Here is a 27,385-nt window from a genome sequence, read left to right as displayed (position 1 = left end):
AAACTGTCTAAATTCTTCTGCAGCTTCCCCACCTCCTCAGTACTACCTGCCTGCCCACCTAACTTCACATAATCAACAAACTTCACCAGAATGCCCCCAGTCCCTTCATCCAGATCATTGATATAGAAAGTGAACAGCAGCGGCCCCAACACTGAACCTTGTGGGACACCACTTGTCACTGGCTGCCATTCTGAGAAAGAACCTTTTATCCGAACTGTCTGCCTTCTGTCAGACAGCCAATTTTCAATTCATACCAGTAGCTCACCTTGAACATCATGGACCCTCACCTTACTCAGCAACCTCCCGTGAGGCAGCTTATCAAAGGCCTTTTGGAAGTCTAGGTAGATAACATCCACTAGGTCTCCCTGGTCTAACCTAATTGTTACCTCTAACAAGAATTCTAACAGGTTTGTCAGGCATGACCTCCCCTTACTAAATCCATGCTGACTTGTCCTAATCCAACCCTGCAGATCTAAGAATTTAGAAATGTTATCCTTAACGATGGATTCTAGAATTTTACCAACAACCGAGGTTAGGCTAATCGGCCTATAATTTTCCATCTTTTGTCTTGATCCTTTCTTGAACAAGGGGATTACAGCAGCAATTTTCCAATCATTTGAGACTTTCCCTGACTCCAGTGACTTTTGCAACTAATACCTCTGCTATTTCGTCAGCCACCTCCCTCAGAACTCTAGGATGTAGCCCATCGGGGCCAGGAGATTTATTAATAGTTAGCACTTTTCTAGCACTTTCTCTTTTGTAATGGCTACCATACTTAACTCTGCCACCCGACTCTCCTTAATTGTTGGGATATTACTCATGTCTTCCACTGTGAAGATCAGCCATTTCCTTATCTCCCAGCACTAGTCTTCCTGCATCAATTTGGAGCGGCTCAAAGTCTACTTTTGCCTCTTGTTTGTTTCTTATGTATTGAAAGAATCTTTTACTATCATTTCTAATATTACTGGCAAGCATACCTTTATATTTGATACTCTCCTTCCTTATTCGTCTCTTTGTTATCCTCTGTTTATTTTGGTAATCTTCCCAATCTTCTGATTTCCCAGTGCTCTTGGTCAATTTATAGATTCTTTCTTTTTCTATGATACACTTCCTGACTTCTTTGTCAACCATGGTTGTCTAATCCCTCCCTGAATAATCTTTCTTTTCTTGGGATGACTCTCTGTACTGTGTCCTCAATTACACCCAGAAACTCCTGCCATTGTTGCTTTACTGTCTTCCCCACTAGGGTCTGCCTCCAGTTGATTTTCATTAGTTCCTCTCTCATGCCACTGTCATTACCTTTATTTAACTGTAACACCATTACATCTGATTTTGCCTTTGCGCTTTCAAACTGCAGACTGAACTCTACCATATTATGATCGCTACCTCCTAAGTGTTCCCCTACTTCAAGATGTTTTATAAAGTCTGGCTCATTACATAGCACTAAGTCCAGAATAGCATGTTCCCTTGTGGGCTCCATTACAAGCTATTCCAAAAATCCATCCTAAAAGTATTCCATGAATTCAGTTTCTTTGGATCCACCAACAACGTTATTCACCCAGTCCACTTGCATATTGAAGTCCCCCATGATCACTGTAACCTTATCTTTTTGACATGCCCTATCTATTTCCTGGTACATCTTGCACATCTGGTCCTGACCACTGCTAGGTGGTCTGTACATAATTCCCATTATGGCTTTTTTGCCTTTGTGGTTCCTCAACTCCACCCACACAGACTCCAAATCATCTGACTCTATGCCATTAGTGCCATAGATTTACTTTCATTTTTAACTAAAAAGACAACCCAGCCCCCTCTGCCCACCTCCCCGTCTTTTCAATAAGTTGTACATCCTTGGGTGTTTAACTGCCAGTCCTGAACCCCCTGCAACCATGTCTCTGTGATGCCTACCACATCAGAATCATTCACAATGATTTGTGCTGTTAAATCATCTACTTCTGTTATGAATACTACAAGCATTCAGGTAAAGCGCCTTAATGCTAATTTTCTTATCCTCATGATTTCCAATATCTCCACGAATATGTCCTAAGTTATCCTTCCTTTTTGCTTCATTCCTAGCCTGCCTCAAACTGAAACCCTGCACACATGCTAACCTGCTGCTTATCTTTCTACCAGACTCCATACTCCCTGTTGTTTTCCCTTTCCCTTCCCCTGACTCACAAGTTTAAAGTCCTAGTGACCACCCTATTTATCCTTTTCACCAGAACACTGGTTCCAGATCAGTTCAGGTGGAGACCGCCCCATTGGTACAGATCCCTCTGGTTCCAAAACATGATGCCAATGTCCCATGAAATGGAACCCTTGTTTTCCACACCAATCTCTTAGCCACATGATTATTTTCCTAATTTTCTTAGCCCTATGCAAATTAGCACGTGGCTTGGGTAGTAATCCAGAGATTATGACCCTCAAGGACCTGTTCTTCAATTTCCTTCCTCGTGCTTGATAGTCCCCAAACAGGTCCTCCTTCCTAGCCTTGCCGAATTTGTTAGTGCCAACAAGGACCACAACAACTAGATCTTCTCCCTTCATCTCCTATATCCTTTCAAGCCAATCGGAAATGTCCTGCACCCTGACACCAGGAGGCAACACACTATGCGGGACTCTCGATATGGCTCACAAAGGATACTATCTGTCCCCCTAATTATAGAGTCCTCTATAACAACTACTTGTCTTTTTGCTCCCCGCTCTTGAATGGCCTTCTGCACCATGGTGCCATGGTCAGATGGCTTATCCTGTCCACAGCCCTTTTCCTCATCCGTACAGGGACAAAAATCTCATACCTGTTGGACAAGGTCAAGGGCAGAGGCTCCTCCACTGCTGAACTCAGAATCCTCCTACCTGCATCACTTACGGGCACTTTATTTCTCAAGGAATAGCTAAACTTGGGATTTAACTGAGAAGTGCAACAGTCAGGGTCAATAAAGTAATAGAAAAATCCAAAACAGAATAAAGTCAATTTGGGTGAAGTAAAGTTAAGAGAGGGCAGTACAGCTTAGTTATGGATGGCTTGAAATATATGAGTAATCATGGATCTTACTGGTGTCCGAGACAAGCACATATGCAGCTGTTAGTTCCACTTTGGGCATAATTAATTTCAATAGTTCCACTTTGTTCAGAACTAGCTGTTCAGAACAGGTATCTCACATGCTGGTTTTCTTGTGTGTGTGACTACAAAAATCACACAATGCAATGATGTACCTTTCCAGATAGATGATGTCTGGTAAGTGTGATTAGAATCCCTTTAGATATTGGCATGTTTTGGTCCGTGATGGTTATGTTTCAGTCCAACAAACTTCATTTTAACAATTAATTTTTATAAGAATTTGTGATTTCATCTCTTTTGGTCATGACAGCCAGTTTATAGAGAGCGGTCAGTGGACAGTGATCTGCTGAGATATGAATTACTTAGCATGAAATGCATGCCTGCACAGGACCATACATGATGGGATTGAGAGATACTTCTGCATGTTTTCAGGAAAGCCTAAGAATAGGAAGAAAGAAACTAACTTTTTTTCAAAATGCACCCAAAGCAGATGTAAACTGGGATTTTCCACCTCTGTTAGTTCAGGTTTACCTGATTAACTTCATCTCATATTACTGATGTGTACTATGGGAGCAGTGGATCAGGTGTGATGAAGAGTGTTTTTATTGTAATAGATATCAGCACTGGGCTTCACTAAATATTTTACACCACATTCCAATGAGCGGTGCAGTGTGAGTCACCAAAATAGAAACTATTGCAGTCGTTACTTATTGGGAACATTCAGCAATTAACTCTTGAACGACAATTCTTCCTGAATATAGGGAAAGAAATGAGTTATTCTTTCGTTTTCTCATTGTGTTCGCAGTCTTTAGTCACCTTTCAGGAAACATAGGCATAGCTGAGTTATGTAAGTCTCAGTTATGTAATGGCTGAAATTAATTAAAACGTTAGACTATGGGCTTTTGTGTTGCAGTGGTAAAGTCCCTACCTCTGGGTTCAAGTCATACCTACTCCAGATGTGTGTTGCAATGCATCTGAGCAGGTTGATCAGCAAATGTCTAATGGTTGGCTGTGCCATTTAGTTGTCATTTCTCTTTATTTTATCTGTCTTCTTTATGATTTTTGTCTGTGTTAATATATTTTTCCAGTTTAATTCCTCATCAGCTTTCCCTCTGGTTTAAGCAATCTGACATATTCATAACACTGGTCTTAGGAAGTTTTAATTCCAAAGTGGGTGCCCGTTGAGGGAGAGACTATTGGCACATCATCCAGACCCCTCAACTGCACAGTGCCCTCGGAGTTTCTGATGTTGACTATGTTGGACTGGGTAAAAACAATAACTGCAGATGCTGGAAACCAAATACTGGATTAGTGGTGCTGGAAGAGCACAGCAGTTCAGGCAGCATCCTGATGAAGGGCTTTTGCCCGAAATGTCGATTTCGCTGCTCATTGGATGCTGCCTGAACTGCTGTGCTCTTCCAGCACCACTAATCCATGTTGGACTGGAAGCAGCCATCAGCATGTGGGGAGAGTAGAAAATAGGGGAGTAGGAGATCACTATTCAAGACGGGGGTGGGGGGGGGGGGGGTTAGGAATGCAACAAAGAGCGAGACCACTTTTTTGCAAGACCACTTTTTTGCAAGACCACCTTTTTTCAAAACCCCAGCTTTCCTACATATGCCTTGCCCTACTGACAAGATATACCAAGTAGAGGTAGTGGGAAAGTCGTGTCTTACGGTGAGGAAGTTCTCCATCCACAGTACAAGTTAAAGGCTGTTGCAGCAGCCTAAAGGAAACCTGGAAGCCAATAGCAGCAACAGAATGTTATATTGCATTCTGTAATCTTAGTCCAATATATTGCTCCATCATCATTATGTTAGAGGTTGCCAGAAACATGAACAAGCTTAGAATGAGCTTAGTGAAGCTAGAATACAGCACTCCCTGAATGTTCAGGATCAAAAGCAGATGAATGTAAATGGAGCTGATCCATCTGATAACCATTGGATCATAGCCAAGTCTTATTGCATTAAATGCTCTATGAACAAATGCGGTTTAATTACTGCCCGACCATCAATCATCAATCATCAGTGAAGTAATAGAAAGCATCATCTGCAGTGTTATCCAGTGGTACATACTTGGCAATAACAAGCTCCAAACTTTAATACAACCTCCCGACAGACAGAAATTCTCAATCCAATGAGGTAAGAGCAACTACCTTCAAAAGGCAGCATTCAACCAATTACTGTTCCACGAGGCTATGATAAAACTGAGGTCAATGGAGGGTAAAGGAAAAGTCCCATGATTGGTCAAACTTGACACTTGGTGTCCATGGTTGTTGAAGGACAAGCATTATGGCGCTTGTGTATCACTGCAGGAGTTTTTTAAGATGGTGTTTTGGGCCATCAAGTTTCTGTTGCTTTGTAGTCCCATAAAGTTAATCTCATTTACAATTTGAAAGCGTTCTTCTCTATTCAGAACTTGCCTGATAATGAAGCAACTAATCCAATGCACAGAAGAACCTTGACAACATCTGGATTTATCTTAACAACTGACAGATAACTTCATGCCAGATAACCTTCCCACTGGCCTTCAAAGACATCATCACCACCAAAACCCTCAACAACAACAGCTCTGTGGAGGTTGCAGGTAGTCATCACTGATTGAAAGTTTGCCTGGACTAGCCGTATTGTTAGAAGGCTACAAGAGAAAGGATGGTGGCTGTGAACTATGTATCCAATGGGTCACCATCTGACCTGTCAAAGCCTCAAACCCATTCATAAAGTACATGTCAACTGTGTGTTGATGTTCTTCCCATTAATGTTAGCAACCGCAGCTGCAAGAACACTCAAAGCTCAAGAGTGTAGAGTGCAAACAGTTCGTTTGATAGGATTATAGAACCTTAGAATGATTACAGAAGGAGGCCATTCGGCAAGAACTAGCCCTACCTGTCCTCCTTTTCTCCATTGCACTGCAATTCATTTATTGCATGTACATTTCCAGTTTCTTTTAGAAAGCTATGAATCAATTTTCTTTTGGCCAGCCAATTCTGTATCCAGACAGCCAAATTTCCCCTGTATCGCATACCTCCTAACTTTCTGAATGAGCCTTAGAGGGAGGATCATGAAATAAATAGTTAAAAATGATTAGGCCGTGGCCACTACTCTGAGATACCTGTGCAACAATACTGTGGGACTGAGATGATTGATAGAACATAGAACAGAACAGCACAGGGCAGGCCCTTCAGTGCATGATGCTGTGCTGAACATTTATATTAATCAAAGATCAACCTAACCTACTCACCCCTCAATTTATTGCCATCCATGTGCTTGTACAGCAGTTGCTTAAATGTCCATAATGTCTCTGACTCTACAATACCACTGGCAGTGCATTCCACGCACCTACCACTCTCTGGAAACTTAACAAATGCCTTACTGAAATCCACATATACCACATCCACTGCTCGACCTTTATCAACTTGTCTCGTCACATCTTCAAAGAACTCAATAAGGCTTGTGAGGCATGACCTGCCCCTCACAAAGCCATGCTAACTATCTTTCATCAAACTATGTTTTTCCAAATAGTCATAAATCCTATCTCTCAGAATCCTTTCCCGTACCTTGCCTACCACAGGTGTAAAACTGACTGGTCTGTAATTCCCAGGAATTTCCCTATTTCCTTTTTTGAACAGAGGAACAACATTCACCTCCCTCCATTCATCCAGTACTACTCCTGTGGAGAGTGAGGATGCAAAGATCATCACCAGAGGCGCAGCAATCTCATTCCTCACTTCCTGTGGCAACTTTGGACATATCTGGTCAAGCCCTGGGGACTTATCTATCTTGATGCTTTCTAAAATTCCAATACATCCATTTTTAAAATATCAATCTGTTCAAGCCTATTAACCTAGTCCTATCTCACTATCAACAAGGTCCCTCTCTCCAGTGAATACTGAAGCAAAAAAATCATTTAGGGCCTCCCCTACCTCTTCAGACTCTAGGCACAAGTTCCCTCCATTATCCCTGATCAGCCCTACCCTCTCTGGTCATTCTTTTTTTCCTCAAGTAGGTGTAGAATGCTTTTTGGTTTTCTGTAATCTTTTCCTCCAAGGCTTTTTCGTGCCCCCTCCTAGCTCTCTTCAGTCCATTTTTGAGTTCTTTCCTAGCTACCTTGTAATCCTCTAAAGCTGTGCCAGATTCTTGCTTCTTCAACCTTAAGTAAGCTTCCTTCTTTCTTTTGACAGGAAGCTCCTCTTCTCTTGTCATTCAAGGCTCCTTCATCTTATCACTCCCTACCTGTCTCAGTGGGACAAAGTTACCCAATACTCGCAACAAGTGTTCCTTAAATAGCCCCACATTTCTGTTGTGCATTCCGATAGAACAGTTGTTCCAATTTATACTCCACAGCTCCTGTCTAATAGCAGTATAATTGCCCCTCACCCAATTAAAGACCTTCCCATACAGTCTGTTCCTATCCCTCTCCATGGCTATGGTAAAGGTGAGACAGTTGTGGTCACTGTTACTGAAATGCTCTCCCACCAAGAGATCTGACACCTGGCCTGGTTCGTTGCCTAGCACCGAACCCAATATGATCTCTTCTCCAGTCAGCCTATCTACATATGGAGTCCTTCCTGGACACACCTGACTAAATTGGCTCCATCCTGACCATCTGTACTAAGAAGGTTTCAATAAATATTGGGGAAGTTGAAGTCATCCATAACAACAACTCTTTACGTCTGCACCTTTCCAAAATCTGCTTTTCAATCTGTTCTTCCATCACTCCGCTGATATTTGGAGGGGTCTACAGAAAATACCCAATAAAGTGACTGCTCCTTTCTTTTTACTGACTTCCATCCATACACAAAAATGATGACTAAACATAATAGGGTTTGTTTGCGGTGTTCTAGGGGGTGGGGTTCCATGTTCAAAGGCACCCAGTCTCTGAGTGCCATCGACTCCTATCTGGTTCTCATCCTCATGGCTCCCCTAAAACTCTATCCTGCCCTTATTTATGTTTCTCCAGCAATCTAATAATGAAATAAAAGCAGAATATTGCAGTGCTGAAAATCTGAAACAATCACAGAAATTGCTGGAGAAACTTACAGGAGGATGTGACAGTCTAATGGTAATCTTGCTGAATCCAGAAACCCAGGTAATGTTCTGGGGTGCTGGGTTTGAATCCCACTAGAGCAGAAGGTGCAAGTTGAATAAATTAAAAGTCTGGAATTAAGAGCCTAACGATGACCATGAGTTTAACTGTTGGAAAAACCTACCTGGTTCTCTGAGGTCCTTTGGGAAGGAAACTACCACACTTACCTGGTCTGACCCACATGTGACTCCAGACCTGCAGCTATGTGGTTAGGGAGTTGTAAATGCTGGCCTAGCCAGCAATGTCCTCATCCCATAAATAAATGAAGAAGAAAACTCAGCAGGTCTGACAGCATCTGTGGAGAGCATACTGAATTAATATCTAGAGTCTGGTATAACACTTCTTAAGAAGAATCCCGGGCGAGCCCTTGTTCCTTAACTTTGGCAAATAGGGTTATGGAGAATCTGTAGGGATCTTATAAATATATTAAGGACAATAGGGTAACTAGGGAGAGAATAGGGCCCCTCAAAGATCAGCAAGGCAGCTGACATGTGGAATCACAAGAGATGGGGGAGAAACTAAACATGTATTTTGCGTCAGCATTTACTATGGAGAAGGAAGTGGAAGATATAGAATGTGAGGGAATAGATGGTGACATCTTAAAAATGTCCATATTGCAGAGTAGGAAGTGCTGGATGTCTTAAAACACACTAAGGTGGATAAACCCCCAGGACCTGATCAGATGTACGCTAAAACTCTGCAGGAAGCTAGGGAAATGATTGCTGGGCCTCTTGCTGAAATATTTGGATCAATAGTCACAGGTGAGGTGCTGGAAAACTGGATTTGGTTAAGAAGGGTGGTAAGGACAAGCCAGGAACTAGAGACCATTGTGCCAGACATTAGTGGTGGGCAAGTTGTTGGAGGGAATCCTGAGGGACAGGATTTACATGAAATTGGAAAGGCAAGGACTGATTTAGAATAGTCAACATGGCTTTGTGTGTGGGAAATCATGTGTCACGAACTTGATTGGGTTTTTTGAAGAAGAAATGAAGAGGATTGATGTGGGCAGAGCGGTGAATGTGATCTGTATGGACTTCATTAAGGCTTTCAACAAGGTTCCTCATGGTAGACTGGCTAGCATGGAATACGGGGAGAACTGGACATTTGGATACAGATCTGGCTCAAAGGTAGAAGACAGATGGTGGTGGTGGAGGGTTGCTTTTCAGACTAGGGGCCTGTGACCAGTGGAGTGTCACAAGAATCAGTGCTGGGTCCACAGCTTTTTGTCATTTATATAAATGATTTGGATGTGAACATAGGAGGTATAGTTAGTAAGTTTGTAGGTGACACCAAAATTGTAGATGAAGTGGACAGTGAAGAAGGTTACCTCAGAGTACATTAGGATCTTAATCAGAAGGGCCAGAGGAGTGGCTGATGCAGTTTAATTTAGATAAATGTGAGGTGCTGCATTTTGAAAAGGTAAATCAGAGCAGGACTTATACACTTAATGGTAAAGTTCTGGGGGAGTATTGCTGAACAAACAGACCTTGGAGTGCAGAGTCATCGCTCCTCTAAAGTGGAGTTGCAGGTAGATAGGATAATGAAGAAGGTGCTTGGTATTCTTTCCTTTACTGCACAGAGCATTGAGTAAAGGAGTTGGGATGTCATGTTGTGGCTGTGCAAGACATTGGTTAGGCCACTTTTGGAATATTGTGTGCAATTCTAATCCTCCCTCCTATTGGTAGGATGTTGTGAAACTTGAAAGAGTTCAGAAAAATTTTACAAGCATGTTGCCAGGGTTGGAAGATTTGAGCAACCAGGAGAGGCGGAACAGGCTGGGGCTGTTTTCCCTGGAACGTCGGAGACTGAGGGTGACCATATGGAGGTTTATGAAATTATGAGTGGCATGGGTAGGATAAATAGACAAAGTCTTTTCCCTGGGGTGGGGGAGTCCAGAACTAGAGAGCATAGCTTTAGGTGAGAGAGGAAAAATTTCAAAGGGACCTAAGGGGCAACTTTTTTGATGCAGCGGGTGGAATGAGCTGCCAGAGGAAGTGCTGGAAGCTGGTGCAATTATGACATTTAAAAGGCATCTGGATGGGTATATGAATAGGAGGGGTTTAGAGGGATGTGGGCCAAGTGCTGGCAAATGGGACGAGCTGAGGTTAGGATTGCTGAGTCTGATTGCATGCAGTACATCTCTATAACTCTAAGTCATATTGGACTTAAAATGTTAACTATGTTTGTGTCTCCATAGATGTTGCTAGACTTGCTGAATTTCTCCAGCATTCACTGTGCTTGTATCTAACAACGAACACCAATTTAGGTCCAGTGTATTACTGGGGTCAGCCATGATCTCTGAGTAATGGCAAGTTTCTCTGATCGGCCAGCAGCTCTTGGAGGTATGACTTCCATCCTGCTGGCAGAAGTCTGACAATCTAAAGAGTCGGGAGATCTGGTAACAGGGCACTGCCAAATAAGGATTTAATATCCTTAGGTCCCCTGACATTCCATAGACATGAATGGTGCCAGTATTGGTGACAGAGTTGATCTCTTCCTTCAACCTTATTAAACACCACTGATGTCCTCTGATTTCCTATATTGGGCCAGGTCCTTTCCCATGGATTAATGGTTCTAGACCATTAAATGGCTTACAGCAAGAATTCCACTTCTATCTGGGAGACGTCCCATGCCCACGTGCACAAGGCCAAACAAATGGTGCTGTGGTCCCAGCAGCACTGTCAGGTCACTGCTGGGACTGCACTCAGTAACCAATGGCAGTGGTAAGTTAAGGTATTACTGAGACCTGGCAGTGAGGGTGTTGGAGTGCTGGGATGAACAAGGCAAGGAGATTAGAGAGATGACGAGAGTTCATGGGGCCCCAATAGAAAGAACCCTCTCTTTTTCTCTCCCTCTCTTGCCTAGAAGTTGCTGGCTTCACACTTCACATAGGCTTCACTGTCCAGTGGACACGTCCTATGCTGCACCACTATGTGTAAAGGTGGGCGGGTAAATGGGTAGGCACCAGGAATGGCATATAGGACATTATACCTTGACTTATTGTGCCACTTGCTGCCTGCCAAATCACTCCTGGAGACAGGCCATCTGTGCTATTCTATCAAAACTTTTCATAATTTCATTTGATCCCCACTTAGCCTTCTCAGAGACCAAGCTTGTTTACTCTCTCCTGATAGGCACACCCCTACATTTCTGGTATCTGCTTCGTAAATCTTTTTTTACTCCCTCACTGATGACTTTATATCATTTGTATGATATGAAATCCAGAACTGCACACAGTAGTCCACAAAGGGATGTGTATTTGGTATATTCCCTTCATTAAGTAACTTAAACTAGAATTGAATCATATACAGTCTGTTGTGCCCACACTGGTCATCAAACATGCATCTATTCAAATCTTATTTTCCAGCAAGTGGTCCATAATGTTGTACTCTACACTGTTTCATGTGTTCATCTAAACAGTTCTTAAATGCCTTGAGGGTTTCCCATCTCTACCACCCTTTCTGGCAGTAAATTCCAGGTACCCACAACCCTTGTGAAAAGAACATTTTCTTCAAATCCCCTGCAAAGCTTCTGCTTTTTACCTTAAAACTATTTCCCTGGTTATTGACCCCTCTACTTGGGGAAGATATTTCTTCCTATCTACCCTGTGTATACCCCTCAGAAATTTGTACACCTCAACCAGATTACCCCTCAGCTTTCTCTGCTTCATGGAAAACAATCCCAGTCTATACAGTATCACTTCATAGCTGAATAGCTCTAGCACAGGCTACATCCTGGTGAATCTCTTCTACATCTTCTACATTTTTCCTATAGTGTAGCGATCAGAACTGCAAACACAGTACTCCAGCTGTGGCATAACTAACGTTATGTACAGCTCAATCATAATTCCTTACTCTTGTACTCAATGCTTTCACTAATAAGGATAAGTATCCCACAGACAAAAACAGAAGTTGCTGGAAAAGCTCAGCAGGTCTGCCAGCTTCTGTGAAGAGAAATCAAAGTTAACATTTCGGGTCCAGTAACCCTTTCTCAGAACAAGTATCCCATAGTCTTTCTTAACCACCTTTTCTACCTATCCTGTTGCCTTCAAAAATCAATGGATATGCAGACAAGGATCAGTGATCTGTACTTCCTGGGGTCTTATCATTTAGTGTGTAATCCCTTGCCCTGTTAGTCTTCCTAAAATGCATCACCTCATGATTAAATTCCATTATTCAGCCCATCTGACCATCCTGTGATCTAAGGTTTTCCTCCTTGCTATTTACCATACCATCAATTTTTGTGTCATCTGTGAACTTACCAATCGTACCACCTGCAATAAATCTGTGACATTCATGTTTAGATCATTAATGTACAAAATAAACAGCAAGAGACCAGCACTAATTCCTTTTGTACACTAGTGAACACAGGTTTCCAGCCTTTTATCCAAGATGGCGCCAGAGCGTGATGACTCTGTGAGCTCTTCTAAGTAGATTATTCCCTCACATCTTTACAAAGTACTAATTTTTTAAAATATCAATTGGAAGTCTGTCAGAATTACTCTGTAACACCATATTCTGTGTTCTGTTCTATTACTGTGATGTACTTATGTGAGGTATGATTTGTCTGATTAGCTTGTAAAACAATACTTTTCACTATCTCAGTAAAGGTTGACAATAATAAATCAAATCAAATCAAAAATCAAAAATACCTTTCGACCATCACTCTCTGCTTCTTGCCACTAAGCCAATTTTGAAACCAATTTCTCAAATTACCCTGGATCCCCTGGCTCTCAGCTTCTTAATAAGTCTGCCATGTTAAGACCTTGTCAAAAGTATAACTGAAGTCCACTGCTCTGCCCTCATCTAAACCCTAGTCATGGCCTTGAAAAATTCAATCAAATTTCTCAGACATGGTCTCCTGCTTACAAAGCCATGCTGACTACCCTTGATTAATCCCTGCCTCTCCAAGTGGAAATTGATTTTGTTCCTCAGAATATTTTTGCAATAGTTTCCCTATCACAGATATTAGATTCGCTGGCCTGTAGTTTCCTGGTTTATCTCTACCACCCTTCTTAAATAATGGTAGCATATTGAGCTCCTCCTATGGCTAGAGAGGATCTAAAAATTAATGTCAGAGCCTCTGCAAACTCCTCTCTTGCCTCCACAGCAGTCTTGGATACATTTCATTTGGATCTTGGGATCTATCCATTTTCAAGCCTTCTGAAACCACTAATACCTCCACCCTTTCAATGCTAATTTGTTTTAGTATATCACAGTACCTTTCCCTGATTTCTGAACTTATGTCATCTTTCCCTATTGTGAATAGAGCTACAAAGTTTTCACTTAAAACCTCAGCTATTTCTTCTGGTTCCACTCATAGATTATTACTTGGGTCCCTAATGAGCCCTACTTTTGCCTGGTTATCCTCTTGCACCTAATATTCTTATAAAAGGCCTTGGATTTCCATTAATGTTACCTACCAATATTTATTCATGCCCTCTCTGCACTCTCCTAATGTATTTTTAAACAACCCCTGGCTTTCTATACTAAAATACAGAATGCATGGTTCGTAAGTTTGCAGATGACACCAAAATTGGTGGCATAGTAGACAGTGAGAAAATTTTTCTAAGATTACAAAAGGATCTTGATCAAATGAGTCAATGCGTTCAAAAAAGGCAGATGAAGTTCAACCTGGATAAATGCAAGTTATTGTATTTCAGTATAACAGGGGTAGGACTTATACAATTAATGTGCCTTTGGTAATGTTATAGAACAGAGAGACCTAGGGGTGCAAGTACTTAATCCTTTGACGTTTGCATCACTTACAGACAGTATGGTTAAAAAGGAGTTTGGCACATGTGCTTTCATTGCTTAGTCCTTTGAGTATCGGAGTTGGGACATTATGCTGAGTTTGTACAGGATTTGGTAAGGCCTCTTCTGGAATACTGTGTCTAGTTCTGGTCGCCCAGTTACCAGAAGGATATTATCAAGCTGGAGAGGGTTCAGAAGAGATTTACCAGGATGTTGCTGGGTATGGAAGATTTGAGTTATAAAGAAAGGCTGGATCCACTGGACCTTTTTCACTGGAGCGGAGGAGGTTGAAATGTAACCTGATAGAAATTTATAAAGTAATGAGAGGTGCAGATAGAGTTGATGGTTGTTTTCCTAAGATGGGAATTTCAAGACTAGGGGGCACATTTTTAAGGTGAGAGGAGAGAGATTTAAAAAAGACGTAACAGACAAGTTTTGTTTTACACAGAAGGTGGTTTGTGTTTGGAATAAATATTCTGAGGAAGTGGTGGATGTGGGTACAAAGTACAACATCTAAAAGACATTTGGACGGTTACATGAATAGGAAAGGTTTGGAGTGATATGGGCCAGCAGCGGGAAAGTGGGACTAGTTTAGTTTAGGACTATGTTCAGCATGGTCTGGTTGGACCGAAGTGTCTGTTTCCGTGCTGTACAACTCTATGACTTCTAGGGCATTAACTGTTCTGAACCTTTGGGATCTACCATAAGCTTCCCTTTTTTTTTGATCCATGTCAATCCAACCAAAACTCTCTCAACAAACACATTGACTTGGATCCCATTTATCTCCCCTGAGAAAAAGAACAGGAAATGACATCACCATAGGAAATGATGCCACCACAGGAAGTGACATCACCAACCCAAGGAAACCCAAACACAAAAATAGAAAGTGGGCTACACTATCAGTGCTTCATCCAGAGGCTCACTGGAGATGTTACTTAGTATGGTGATGAAATGTCTGAAAACAAACCTTCTAGCTCAGCGAGCAAATCTACATTGAGAACCTTCAAAGATCATCTCCCCTTACTATAGTAATTCACTCCCTTGCTCAATAATATGAGACCACCTCCTCATTCACAATTCCCTGCCCCTGTTTCACTTAAAGATTCAATCTTAAGCTGCCAGTCCTGACCTTCCCTCAACCAGATCTTGGTGATAGCAATGACATCACATCCCCACGTGTTAATCAACACTCTGAATTCATCTACCTTATTTGTAAGACTCCTTGCATTAAAATAAATGCCATCCAGCCTTGCTATGCTCCCATCTGCCTTAATTACATTTGCACTGCCTTCAAGGCTGAGTTGGTTCTTCAACTACACTTGTCCGTGCATTCCACTGTACATCCACTCCACATTCCATCCACCTGCCAAATCTGTTTAAATCCCAATTAATTGGGATGTTGTCCCAATGACAAAAAGAATATACTTCAAAAACAACAAAAAAAAATGAATTAAGTGAATCTAGAATGAGAAAGGCAATGAATAAGATATTGGTGCAAAAATGACCTTTCTTCTTGTGGTACAGATCCTCTCCGTCATCTGAAGATTCAGTGCGGTATGTCAGAAGTTCACGCTCATAAATTTCTTGATAGTTGTATGCTTTTTTAGATGATTTACTTTTTGATCTATCTCCTTTCTGTTTCTCCTTTTTCTTTTTTCTTTTTTCTTCATCACTGTCATCTGAACCTTTCTTGGATTTTTTCCCTTTATTCTTCTCCTTTCGAGGTTTATCAGCATGCTCATCATCTTCAACTGAACCTTTTGATTTGGACCTTTTGTTAGGCTCTTCTTTTGGAGATGCTTTCTTTTTCTTCCTTTTCTCCAGAACTACTTCTTCTTCCTCGTCATCTTCTATGTGCTCCTTTGATTTTTTCTTCTTGTCTTTCATGTTGGTGTCATTTTCAAATTTTCTTTCCTACCTTTTATCCTATGTGTCACGTTCACGCAACAAGTTGCTCTCTGCTCTCTCCTGCATAGCTGCAGGACTCTCATGAAAAATTACTGCTGTGCCAGAGACACGTGACTTGAAGAGAAAGCAGAGTGTAAAAAGAGCCCAGAAGCACAAACCTTATCATCAGGCTTCAGGTCTCTCTATAATTTATGTATTGGGATCATTTTACAGATGGAGGAATGTCTCAACTTTACTTGAGATCTCCCACCACTGCTGTAGACAATGACTGGGCTGCATTCAGAAAACTTGCATGTTATTACAGACTAAACATTATACTTGGAAGTCATAATGGTAAGACTATAGGAACAAACTTTGTGCCAACTCTTGTTAGGGACTGAGGGACTTATCATTGAAGTAGGGTACCTTTATTGCTTCACTCAATACTGCTTTTACTCGGCTTATCAGTGTCTGCTACATTCCTGTATTATGGATTTAAGGCAAATGATATAATCACTTTATTTGTAGGACTCCTATCTTGATAATACACCTTCCTGTCACATTGGAAATAATTTAATTCCCCCTTCTTGACGGTAGTTCATATGGCAGATTAAAACTGGTGAGCTGATTTACTGGCAAGAGGCTGCTCTGTACCTGCCCAGTACGACTTTATCTTCAGTGACTTCCACTTGAGGCAAGTTATGGCCCAATGGTGCTGTGATGTAATTTGTGCTCAACTGGGGAGGAGGCCTGCCTGATGTCAACTCTGCTGTATGGCAGGTGGCTGTGTAGACAAAAGGGGCCACAATAAGCTTACACTTTTGAAAGAATTCCACTGGGAGCCAGCAAAAACTGGAGTGATCTGCTGGGCCCTCACAAGGAATTTATGAGACCCACATGACATTTTTAGTCCCTCATCCAGGTGGCATTGACTATGTAATTTTCTTCACCCTCTCCCCCACCACTTCGCTATGCCAGAGACCATAAGCTTGAATTCAGCTCTCACCTCAAATCCCATCTTGTTCACCAACGTTTATGCCATCCCTCTAACTTTGGATGGGAGATGGATGTCCAATATCAAACTGATTGAGGCTCCACCCCATTCTCTTCTAGCTGGTGCACTATCTGTTTTGTGCCCTCTTGCCCACCAAAGACCAATTCCAACTACAGTTAAAATCACCACAATTTGTTAATTTCCTCATAACAATAATTCACACTATTACCATGCTTTAATATAGAGAAATGTCCCCATGTAGAGCAAAAGTTGAACAATACACAAGAAATGACTGTAGTCAAGGAAGTCAGTATTGTGATGTCTTTTGAAAATGCAAACTGTGTGAACAAAACAAGACTCAGTGTGGGAGGATGTTACTGAAGCAAGTTGGGATAAGATGATGAAGGTTTTGTTTCTAATTTATTTTTTATGAAATGGGATGTTGATAAAGATCCAGACTTGGAAATCAATGAGCTGAGGAACCAGTGGATAATAGTTAGGAGTGAGCCTGATTGATGTGTAGGACCTTGTCCAGGATGAGAAAGAAGGTGTGGCATTTCAGATGAGTTAGAAAAACATAAGATGGAGTGGAAACAAGAAAGTATTATATTAGATGGCTCAGTCAGGAAACAACAAAATTATAGAAATTAACATCAGTGTTAATGGGGTCAAGAAAAAATTTGGAGATGTTACTGAGATGGATAATGGGAATCTTGGTTGTTAGGAGATGAGAATAAACTTCAGGTAAGGATTGAACAGAACATGGACATTCCATAATGTCAGATTCAGACTAAACAGGTGGCTAGGCAGGGAGATGGAATTGGAGACAAAGTGGAAAGTTTCTGGTGAGATGTTTTCTTGTTGCCAATATATTGGTCCAGAATGATCATGTCCAGATCTGATTGGCAGAAATACAAAATGGCAAAGCTTATGAGAGTTGAGGTAGAGTGAGGGAGGAAATGAGACACAAAAGATATTCATCTTCATATTTTAGCCCACACTGCCACATTATGACCCGGCCTCTGCGAAGTTGTGTAAATCCTGCATGCTCATCCTACATTGGAATTAACTCACTGCAATGTGTCCTAATTCAACCCATTCTCCGAGACTTAAAACTGTCAAATTTCTTGTTAATTCATATAACTGTTATCTTATTATCTACAAAATTTGTACTATTTATAATACATATGAACTGTTCTTTAGTGTATGTATACAATAATACTATGTACAGATTACAATGGGAACATTTGAGTACTTGGTTGTATGCTCTGCAGTCTTCAAATGACAAATGATAAGTTAATCTGGCTTTAAAGATTGCTTTAATTTATTTGTAGATCAGCTTTCAAATTCAGACAGGTTGAGTTACAGTACCCTTGGAACTTCTGCACCTTTTGGCTTGTAACTTTAGAATGCATTAGCTTTATGAATGAAATTGTTCATCTAAAGGCAACCCACTTGCTTGTCTCCCTGTGGGTGCATTATGTAAGTGTTATTATGCAACTACACGTTGGCCCAAGTATACAGTTATGTAGTCAAAACACACACCACAAACTGCAATGATGAGAGTGGTGATTATGTGGTACAATCACAGTGACAGCAGGAATGCTGTACATGTATCATATGTCCTAAACCTTAAATAGATTTTTGCTCTTAATGTTCACCATTTGGTGACAGCCATGCACTTGCATTTTATGAAATTCACTACAAATTAATTGAATAGAATTGAATTGAATTGAATTTATTGTCACGTGTACCAAGGCACAGTGAAAAGATTTGTCTTGCGGGCAATACAGGCTGATTACAGAGTTAAGTAGATAATAGGTAAACAGCAGCAAAAACAAAAAACACAGGTACAGGTGAATGTTACGAGTTTGTGAGTCCATTCAGTATTCTAACAACAGTAGGGTAGAAACTGTTTCAAAACCAGCTGGTGTGTGTGTTCAGGCTTCTGTAACTCCTCTCTGATGGTAGAGGTTGTAGAAAAGCATTGCCAGGGTGGGATGGATCTTTGAGAATGCTGGCAGCTTTTCCTTGACAGCGGGCCTGGTAGATGGAGTCTATAGATGGGATGTTGGCCTTTGTGATTGTCCGGGCTGAGTTCACCATTCTCTGTAACTATCCCCAATCTTGAAAAGTATAGTTGCTATACGAGGTAGTGATACGGAACACCTATAAACATTGGCAAGGGTATTTGCCATCATGTCAAATTTCCTCAGCTGCCTGAGGAAGAAGAGACATTGTTGGGCCTTTGTAACCAGTGCGTCCACATGAAGAGTCCAAGAAAGCTTGTTCTTGATGACCTCTCCCAGGAGCTTGACACTGTCCACTCATTCTACCTCTGTGCTGTTAATGCGTGGGGGGGGGGGGGGGGGGGGGGGGGGCATGAGTAACATCCCACCGAAAGTCAATAATGAGTTCCTTGGTTTTGCTGGCATTGAGAGCTAGGTTGTTCTCAGTGCACCACTTTTCCAGGTCTTCCACTTCCTGTCTGTAATCTGTTTCGTCGCCATCTGAGATTCGACCGACTATGGTGGCGACATCAGTGAACTTGTAAACGGCATTAATCTGGTATTTGGCAACGCAGTCATGGGGATACAGTGAGTATAGTAGGGGGCTGAGTACGCACCCCTGGGGGGGCTCCAATGTTGAGTGTTAGTGAGGATGAAATATTGTCCCCAGTCTTCATTGATTGTGGCCCGTGAGTCAGGAAACTGAGGATCCAGTTGCAGAGGGCTTAGTTCATGATCACTAAGTTTAGTAATCAGTCTCAAGGGGATAATAGTGTTGAAGGCTGAACTGTAGTCAATGAGTAGGATTCTTATGTAACTGTTCTTGGTGTCAAGATGTTCCATGGAGGAGTGAAGGGCAAGTGATATGGCATCTGACATGGATCTGTTAGTCCGATAGGCAAATTGGAGTGGGTCAAGAGTAGTGGAGAGGTTGGAGTTGATTAATGCCATGACCAGCCTTTCAAAGCACTTCATGACCACGAAGTTAGGGCCACTGGGCGGTAGTCATTGAGACATGCTGCATGAGCCTTCTTGGAACCAGGGTGATGTTGGCCATCTTGAAACAGGCAGGGACAGTGGCCTGCTGCGGGGAAAGGTTGAAGATGTCCGAGAAGACCTCTGCCAATTGATCTGCGCATGCTCTGAGTGCATGGCCTGGTACTCTATCTGGTCCCATCACTTTCCTTGGATTCACACAAAGGAAAACTGATCTGACCTCTGATGTAGTGACTGTTAGGATAGGATCATCAGGACTTGTCAGGATAGGTGTTACCTCACTGTCGAAATTCTGCTCAAAGTGAGCGTAGAAAACATTGAGATGATCTGGGAGGGATGTGTCATCGTCTGCTATCTTGCACTGTCTCTTTTTAGAACCTGTGAAGTCATACAGTCCTTGCCATGGTTGCTGGGTGTCTGTCTGGGTCTCTAGTTTGGATTGGTATTAGTTCTTGACTGTCTTAATGGCTAAGCGAAGGTCATACTTGGATTCCTTATATTACAGCCAAAACAACACAGGAGTCTCCAAAGGAGCAATGCAAAAAGGCCAAGTGACTGTGTATCTGCTTCCACAGATTGAAGGATCACAAACAGTGCAGAATAACGAGTATTTTGCATCTGTGTTTACTGTGGAAAAGGACATGGAGGATATAGAATGTAGGGAAATAGATGGTGACATCTTGAAAAATGTCCAGATTACAGAGAAGGAAGTGCTGGATGTCTTGAAACACATAAAAGTGGATAAATCCCCAGGACCTGATCAGGTGTACCCTAGACCTCTGTAGGGAGCTAGGGAAGTGATTGCTGGGCCTTTTGCTGAGATATTTGTATCATCAATAGTCACAGGTAAGATGCCGGAAGACTGGAGGTTGGCTAACATGGTGCCACTATTTAAGAAAAGTGGTAAGGACAAGCCAGGGAACTATAGACCAGTAAGTCTGACGTCAATGGTGGGTAAGTTGTTGGAGGGAATCCTGAGGGACAGGATGTGCATGTATTTGGAAAGGCAAGGACTGATTAGGGATAGTCAACATGGCTTTGAGCGTAGGAAATCATGTCTCACAAAACTTGATTGAGTTTTTTGAGGAATTAACAAAGAGGATTGATGAGGGCAGAGCGTTAGATGTGATTTATATGGACTTCAGTAACGTGTTTGACAAGGTTCCTCATGGGAGACTGGTTAGCAAGATTAGATCTCATGGAATACAGGGAGAATTAGCCATTTGGATACAGAACTGACTGAAAGGTAGAAGACAGAGGGTGGTGGTGGAGGGCTGTTTTTCAGACTGGAGGCCTGTGACCAGTGGAGTGCCACAAGGATCAGTGCTGTGTCCACTACTTTTCATCATTTATATAAATGATTTGGATTTGAGCATAAGAAATATAGTTAGTAAGTTTTCAGATGACACCAAAATTGGATTACCTCAGATTGCAATGGGATCTTGATCAGCTGGGCCAATGGGCTGAGAAGTGGCAGATGGAGTTTAATTTAGATAAATGTGAGGTGCTGCATTTTGGGAAAACAAATCCTACCAGGGCATATGCACTTAATGGTAAGATCCTGGGGAGTGTTGCTGAACAAAGAGACCTTGGAGTGCAGGTTCATAGCTCCTTGAAGTGGAGTCGCAGGTAGATAGGATAGTGAAGAAGGCATTTGGTATGCTTTCCTTTATTGGTCAGAGCATTGAGTACAGGAGTTGAGTGGTCATGTTGCGGCCGTACAGGACGCTGGTTAGGCCACTATTGGAATACTGCATGCAATTCTGGTCTCCTTCCTATTGGAAAGATGTTGTGAAACTTGAAAGGGATCAGAAAAGATTTACAAGGATGTTGCCAGGATCAGAAAGTTTGAGCTATAGGGAGAGGTTGCATAGGTTAGGGCTGTATTCCCTGGAGCGTTGGAGGCTGAGGAGTGACCTCATAGAGGTTTATAAATTCATGAATGGCATGGATAGGATAAATAGACAAAGTCTTTTCCCTGGGGTAGGGCAGTCCAGAACTAGAGGGCATAAATTTAGGGTGAGAGGGGAAAGATATTAAAGGGACCTCAGGGGCAACCTTTTCACGCAGAGGGTGGTACGGGTATGGAATGAGCTGCCAGAGGAGGTGGTGGAGGTTGGTACAACTACAACATGTTAGAATTACAACATCGGAATGGGTATATGAACAGGAAAGGTTTAGAGCAATATGGGCCAAGTGCAGACAGGTGGGACTAGATTAATTTGGGATAGCCGGTCGGCACGGACAAATTGGACCAAAGGGTCTGTTTCCGTGCTGTACATCTCCATGACTCTATGATTCTATGATTCTAATAGGAACCAACAGGTTTTCAAGATATTAAAGGAAAAGATCAGGATAAATGTTTTGCTGACTCTAGAAGACTATCACTAAAATAAGTGGGAAAGTAAGTTGCAAGAAGAAATAAGAAATTTACAAATGGATATGGATCGGTGAGATGAATGGGCTAAGATTTGGCAGATGAAGCTTAACACAGATAATTGGGAGGTTTTAGCTTGGAGGAATAGAAATCCAACTTATATAAATTATCTAATCTTCACTGCAGAGGCATCTGGGTGTCCTCATGCATGAATCACGGAAAACTAGCATGAAGGTACAGAGTACAGCAGTTAATAAGGAAGGCAAATGGATTTTTGGCACTGATTACTAAAAGAATAGAGTATAATGGTAGGGAAGTGCTGTTGCAACTGTGCAAGGCATTAATGAGACTATATCTGGAGTATTACATACAATTTTGGTACCTCACTTGAGGAGGGGTGTAATTGCATTGGAGACAGTTCCCAGAAGGTTCACTAAATTGATTCCAGAGCTGAGGGGGCTTGTCTTATGAAGAGAGATTGATCAGTTTAGGCTCAGATTGAGCAATTTAGACCTTTAATCTCTAGAGTTTAGAAGAATGATAGGAAATCTACTTAAAGTAGGTAAGTTGGTAAAGGGATTGGTAAAGTAGATGTAGAAAGGATGTTTCCTCATGTCATGCAATCTAGAATGAGAGGTCATAGTCTTGGGATAAGGAGTGACAGGTTTAATGTCTTCTCTCAAAGTGCTATAAATCTGTGGAATTCAAGAGGATGGCAAGTCATTGCATAAATTTAAGGTGGAGATAGATTTTTAATTAGATTTGGGTTGAAGAGTTATGTGGGACAAGCAGGAAAAGTGGACTTGAGGCCAAGATGAGATCAGCCATGGCTGTATCAAATGGCTGAGCAGGCTCGAGGGGCTGAATTGCCTGTTCCTGCTCCGAATTCTTATGATAAACAGGGTTGAAATATTAGAGTCATACCTAGTGACATTATTGAAAAGCATCAACTCACAAATGTTGTGCTCTCCCTCATTGTTGTAATGGTGTTTGGCGGCTGGCGGGTCAGCATTTAGTCAGCAAACAGGAATAAGATGTGGGAGAACACCAGCTGCTTTTCTTTCTCCACTGCATGTTATGAAAGTCCATAGTAGGGAGGGCAGTGGACAGCCTTTTCCATCTCATTGTCTCTCAGTTGAGGGCCCTAATTAGATGACTAACATCAACTGACACTGAACTCTGGAAACTCATAGCAGATGACGTTCATTCCAATGTAGTTTTAAAGCAAGGTGCAAGGGCCCTCTTGGGGCACGGTGGTACTGTCCCTATCTCTGGAACAGGAGGCCCACATTCAAGTCCCATCAGCCTCAGAGTTGAAAAATAGGATGCTGGAAGAACACAGCAAGCCAGGCAGCATCCGAGGAGCAGGAGAATCGATGTTTCGGGCATAAGCCCTTCTTCAGGAATCTCAGAGTGAGTAATAATATTTCTGATTAGGTTGATTAGAAAGAAAGGTGAAATAAAAAAAGAGGTTGAAGGGCACTTGTGGCACAGTGGTAATGAGCTGAAAATGTGTTGCTGGAAAAGCGCAGCAGGTCAGGCAGCATCCAAGGAGCAGAAGAATCGATGTTTTGGGCATGAGCCCTTCTTCAGGAATGAGGAAAGTGTGCCAGGCAAGCTAAGATAAAAGGTAGGGAGGAGGTATTTGGGGAAGGGGTGTTGAAAATGCAATAGGTGGAAGGGGGTTAAGGTGAGGGTGATAAGGTGAGGGTGATAGGCCGGAGTGGGGGTGGGGGCGGAGAGGTCAGGAAGAAGATTGCAGGTTAGGAAGGTGGTGCTGAGTTCAAGAGTTGGGACTGAGACAAGGTGGGGGGAGGGAAAATGAGGAAACTGGAAAAATCTGAGTTCATCCCTTGTGGTTGGAGGGTTCACTTTCTCCGCACAGTGGTAATGTCCTTACCTCTATGCCAGAGGCTGGGTTCAAGTCCCACCTGTTCCAGAGGTGTGTAATTACATCTTTAAGGATGTTGATTAAAAAAAAGTTCACTGTTCAGTCTTCTGTGAATATTTTGCCTGACCTACCAAGTATTTCCTGTCTCAGTTTTTGATTTCCATCAGCTCCTCATGTTTTGACAAAGCTTTGTATTTTATAGTTAGGTGGCTTTTTGTTATCACCTAAATTTTTATGTTTTAATGAAATGAAAGTGGACCATTGACTTTTTAAATCTATCCATGAGTTTTGCAGTCCAGGCCTGGATCCTTAGGTTGGCCCTACTCTGACCGTGTACCAGGAATAATAAATAAAGATGGAAGATGCTGAAAAAGCCTGACAGCATCTGGAGAGAGTTCTTGCTTCAGATCTGTGACCTTTCATGAGAATTGAGAAAAGTTAGATGAGTGAATGTTGAAGGTATCATCATCTAAGTGCCAAGGTGAGAGGCGCAGGCAACCTTGTGGTGACCTTGTTGGAGCCAGTCTTTAATATCGTCATGGTGACAGTCTGAGCTCATTTACACTTCAACCACTGTCCTGATTGAATGAGGAGTTGAAACAAGTGATGCCAATTTCATTGAGACCATGGTCCACTGACCACACTTAACTCGGGAACAAGGGAAGCAGGAGGTATATTCTAGTTGCCTTCTATGTGTGTATTTGAATGCAGCACAAATTTTCTTTCCAGGTGATCCTCCAGTTGGCATCAACCAACTGTAATCCTCTGAGTTTATAGCTCCTTCCTTTCATAACATGGAATTGGTCAGATCCACCAAGGGGCCATCACCCTGCAGGCAGGACCCTTGCATGTGTGGAAAACCAAGCCTGGGGCTCACCAAGGCCAGAGTCAACCACAGCATTCAGATCTGATGGGTTGTGGGCAGGACAGTTTAAAAGACAAAAGGTTTCATGTTGCAAAGTCGAGCTGACTTATTATGGAATGAGCTGAAAATGTGTTGCAGGAAAACACAGCAGGTCAGGCAGTATCCAAGGAGCAGGAGAATCGACATTTCAGGCATGAGCCCTTCTTCAGGAATGAGGAAAGTGTGCCAAGCAGGCTAAGATAAAAGGAATGAGTAAAATATACCTAAACATATAACTGAAAAGAAAACTTAGAAATAAATTGAACAGCAGGAGAGCAGTCATCTCTAATTAGCTCGCTCAGTCAAGGAGCTGTTAGAGGCACAATGGGCAGAATGTTTCCTTCTCTTCTATAATCAATGCTACTATGCAAAGCTATAACATTGAGCTTTTGGTATAAGATGAATAGGACGGGTTCAGAATTGTCACACTAAACTGGAGAAAATTCTGGCTCAGCCACGACTTGACGTTAGACCAGAAGTTTGTGAGAAGATTTGTAGCTTGGGTGCTCGTTGTTGTGGTTCTGTTCGCCGAGCTGGGAATTTGTGTTGCAGACGTTTTGTCCCCTGTCTAGGTGACATCCTCAGTGCTTGGGAGCCTGTTAGACCAGAAGTCAGACAAGACACAGATCCTGGAGTTTAGAGTGGCAGTGATGAGGTAAAACAGAGCATTGTCTTATGGAGGTTGATCATACTGACAAGCTGGGACAGTGAAGTTATAGCAAGGAGTAAACTCTGGCTCAGGGGCACTGAGAAAAACTGCACTGCACCAAATGATCAAGATCAGGACAGAGTGGACATCCAGCCTGTTACTTACCCAGTCACAGTTGTTGAGATTACTTACTTACGGTGTGGAAATAGGCCCTTCGGCCCAACAAGTGCACACCGACCCTCCGAAGAGCAACCCATCCAGTCCCATTCCCCTACATTTACCCCTTCACCTAACACTACGGGTAATTTAGCATGGCCAATTCACCTAACCTGCACATCTTTGGACTGTGGAGGAAACCAGAGCACCCGGAGGAAACCCACGCAGAAATCACACAGTGCTAACCACTGTGCCACCGTGCTGCCCACTAGGTCCTCACTATTATATTTCACATCTAGATCAATGGGATATCACTGTGCTAATTGGACCACACACAAAAATAAAGACAAATTATGGATCTGAGTTGAGAGTGTGGTTCTGGAAAAGTACAGCAGGTCAGGCAGCATCTGAGAAGCAGGAGAATTGACGTTTCAAGCAAAAGTCCGATGAAGGGCTTTTGCCTGAAATGTCAATTCTCCTGCTCCTCGGATGTTGCCTGACCTCATAGAGTCATAGAGTCATAGAGATGTACAGCATGGAAACAGACCCTTCTGTCCAACCCGTCCAGATATCCCAACCCGATCTAGTCCCACCTGCCAGCATCTGGCCCGTATCCCCCCAAACCCTTCCTATTCATATACCCATCCAAATGCCTTTTAAATGTTGCAATTGGACAAGCCTCCACGACTTTTTCTGGCAGCTGATTTCAAACATGTACCACCCTCTGAGTGAAAAAGTTGCCCCTTCGGTCTCTTTTATATCTTTCCCCTCACCCAAAACCTATGCCCTCTAATTCTGGACACCCCGACCCCAGGGAAAACACTTTGTCTCTTTATCCTATCCATGCCCCTCATAATTTTGTAAACCTCTATAAGGTCACCCCTCAGCCTCCGACGCTCCAGGGAAAACAACCCCAGCCTGTTCAGCCTCTCCCCATAGCTCAAATCCTCCAACCCTGGCAACATCCTTGTAAATCTTTTCTGAAATTTCACAACATCTTTCCGATAGGAAAGAGACCAGAATTGCACACAATATTCCAACAGTGGCCTAACCAATGTCCTGCACAGAGGCAACATGACCTCCCAACTCCTGTACTCAATATTCTGACCAATAAAAGAAAGCATACCAAACGCCTTCTTCACTATCCTGCGACTCCACTTTCAAGGAGCTATGAACCTGCACTCCAAGGTCTCTTTGTTCAGTAACACTCCGTAGGACCTTACCATTAAGTGTATAAGTCCTGCTAAGATTTGCTTTCCCAAAATGCAGCACCTCACATTTATCTGAATTAAACTCCATCTGCCAATTCTCGGCCCATTGGCCCATCTGGTCAAGATCCTGTTGTAATCTGAAGTAACCTTCTTCACCGTCCATTACACCTCTAATTTTGGTGTCATCTGCAAACTTACTAACTGTACCTCTTATGCTCGCATCCAAATCATTTGTGTCTCCCATGGGGAACCTTGTCGAATGCCTTACTGAAGTCCATTTCGATCACATCTACTGCTCTGCCCGCATCAATCCTCTTTGTTACCTCTCTCAAATTTGTGAGACATGATTTCCCATGCACAAAACCTTGTTGACTATCCCTAATCAGTCTTTGCCTTTCCAAATACATGTACA

The 27,385-nt window shown here is 42.4% G+C and overlaps 1 protein-coding gene across 1 annotated transcript in view; it reads right to left on the bottom strand.

Moving 5' to 3' along the window:
- The window catches only part of loxhd1a (lipoxygenase homology PLAT domains 1a), a 153,754-nt gene extending 137,968 nt beyond the window's left edge, over window positions 1–15,786 (bottom strand). The window contains exon 1 of the mRNA XM_072574269.1: window positions 15,405–15,786. Coding sequence (XP_072430370.1) covers window positions 15,405–15,786 — 382 coding nt within the window. The remainder of the gene's footprint in view (window positions 1–15,404) is intronic.
- Between the last annotated feature and the right edge of the window lie 11,599 nt (window positions 15,787–27,385).

Source organism: Chiloscyllium punctatum, chromosome 1 (genome assembly GCF_047496795.1).
Source record: "Chiloscyllium punctatum isolate Juve2018m chromosome 1, sChiPun1.3, whole genome shotgun sequence".
Lineage (NCBI taxonomy): Eukaryota > Metazoa > Chordata > Chondrichthyes > Orectolobiformes > Hemiscylliidae > Chiloscyllium > Chiloscyllium punctatum.
This window is presented reverse-complemented; position numbering and strand designations above follow the sequence as displayed.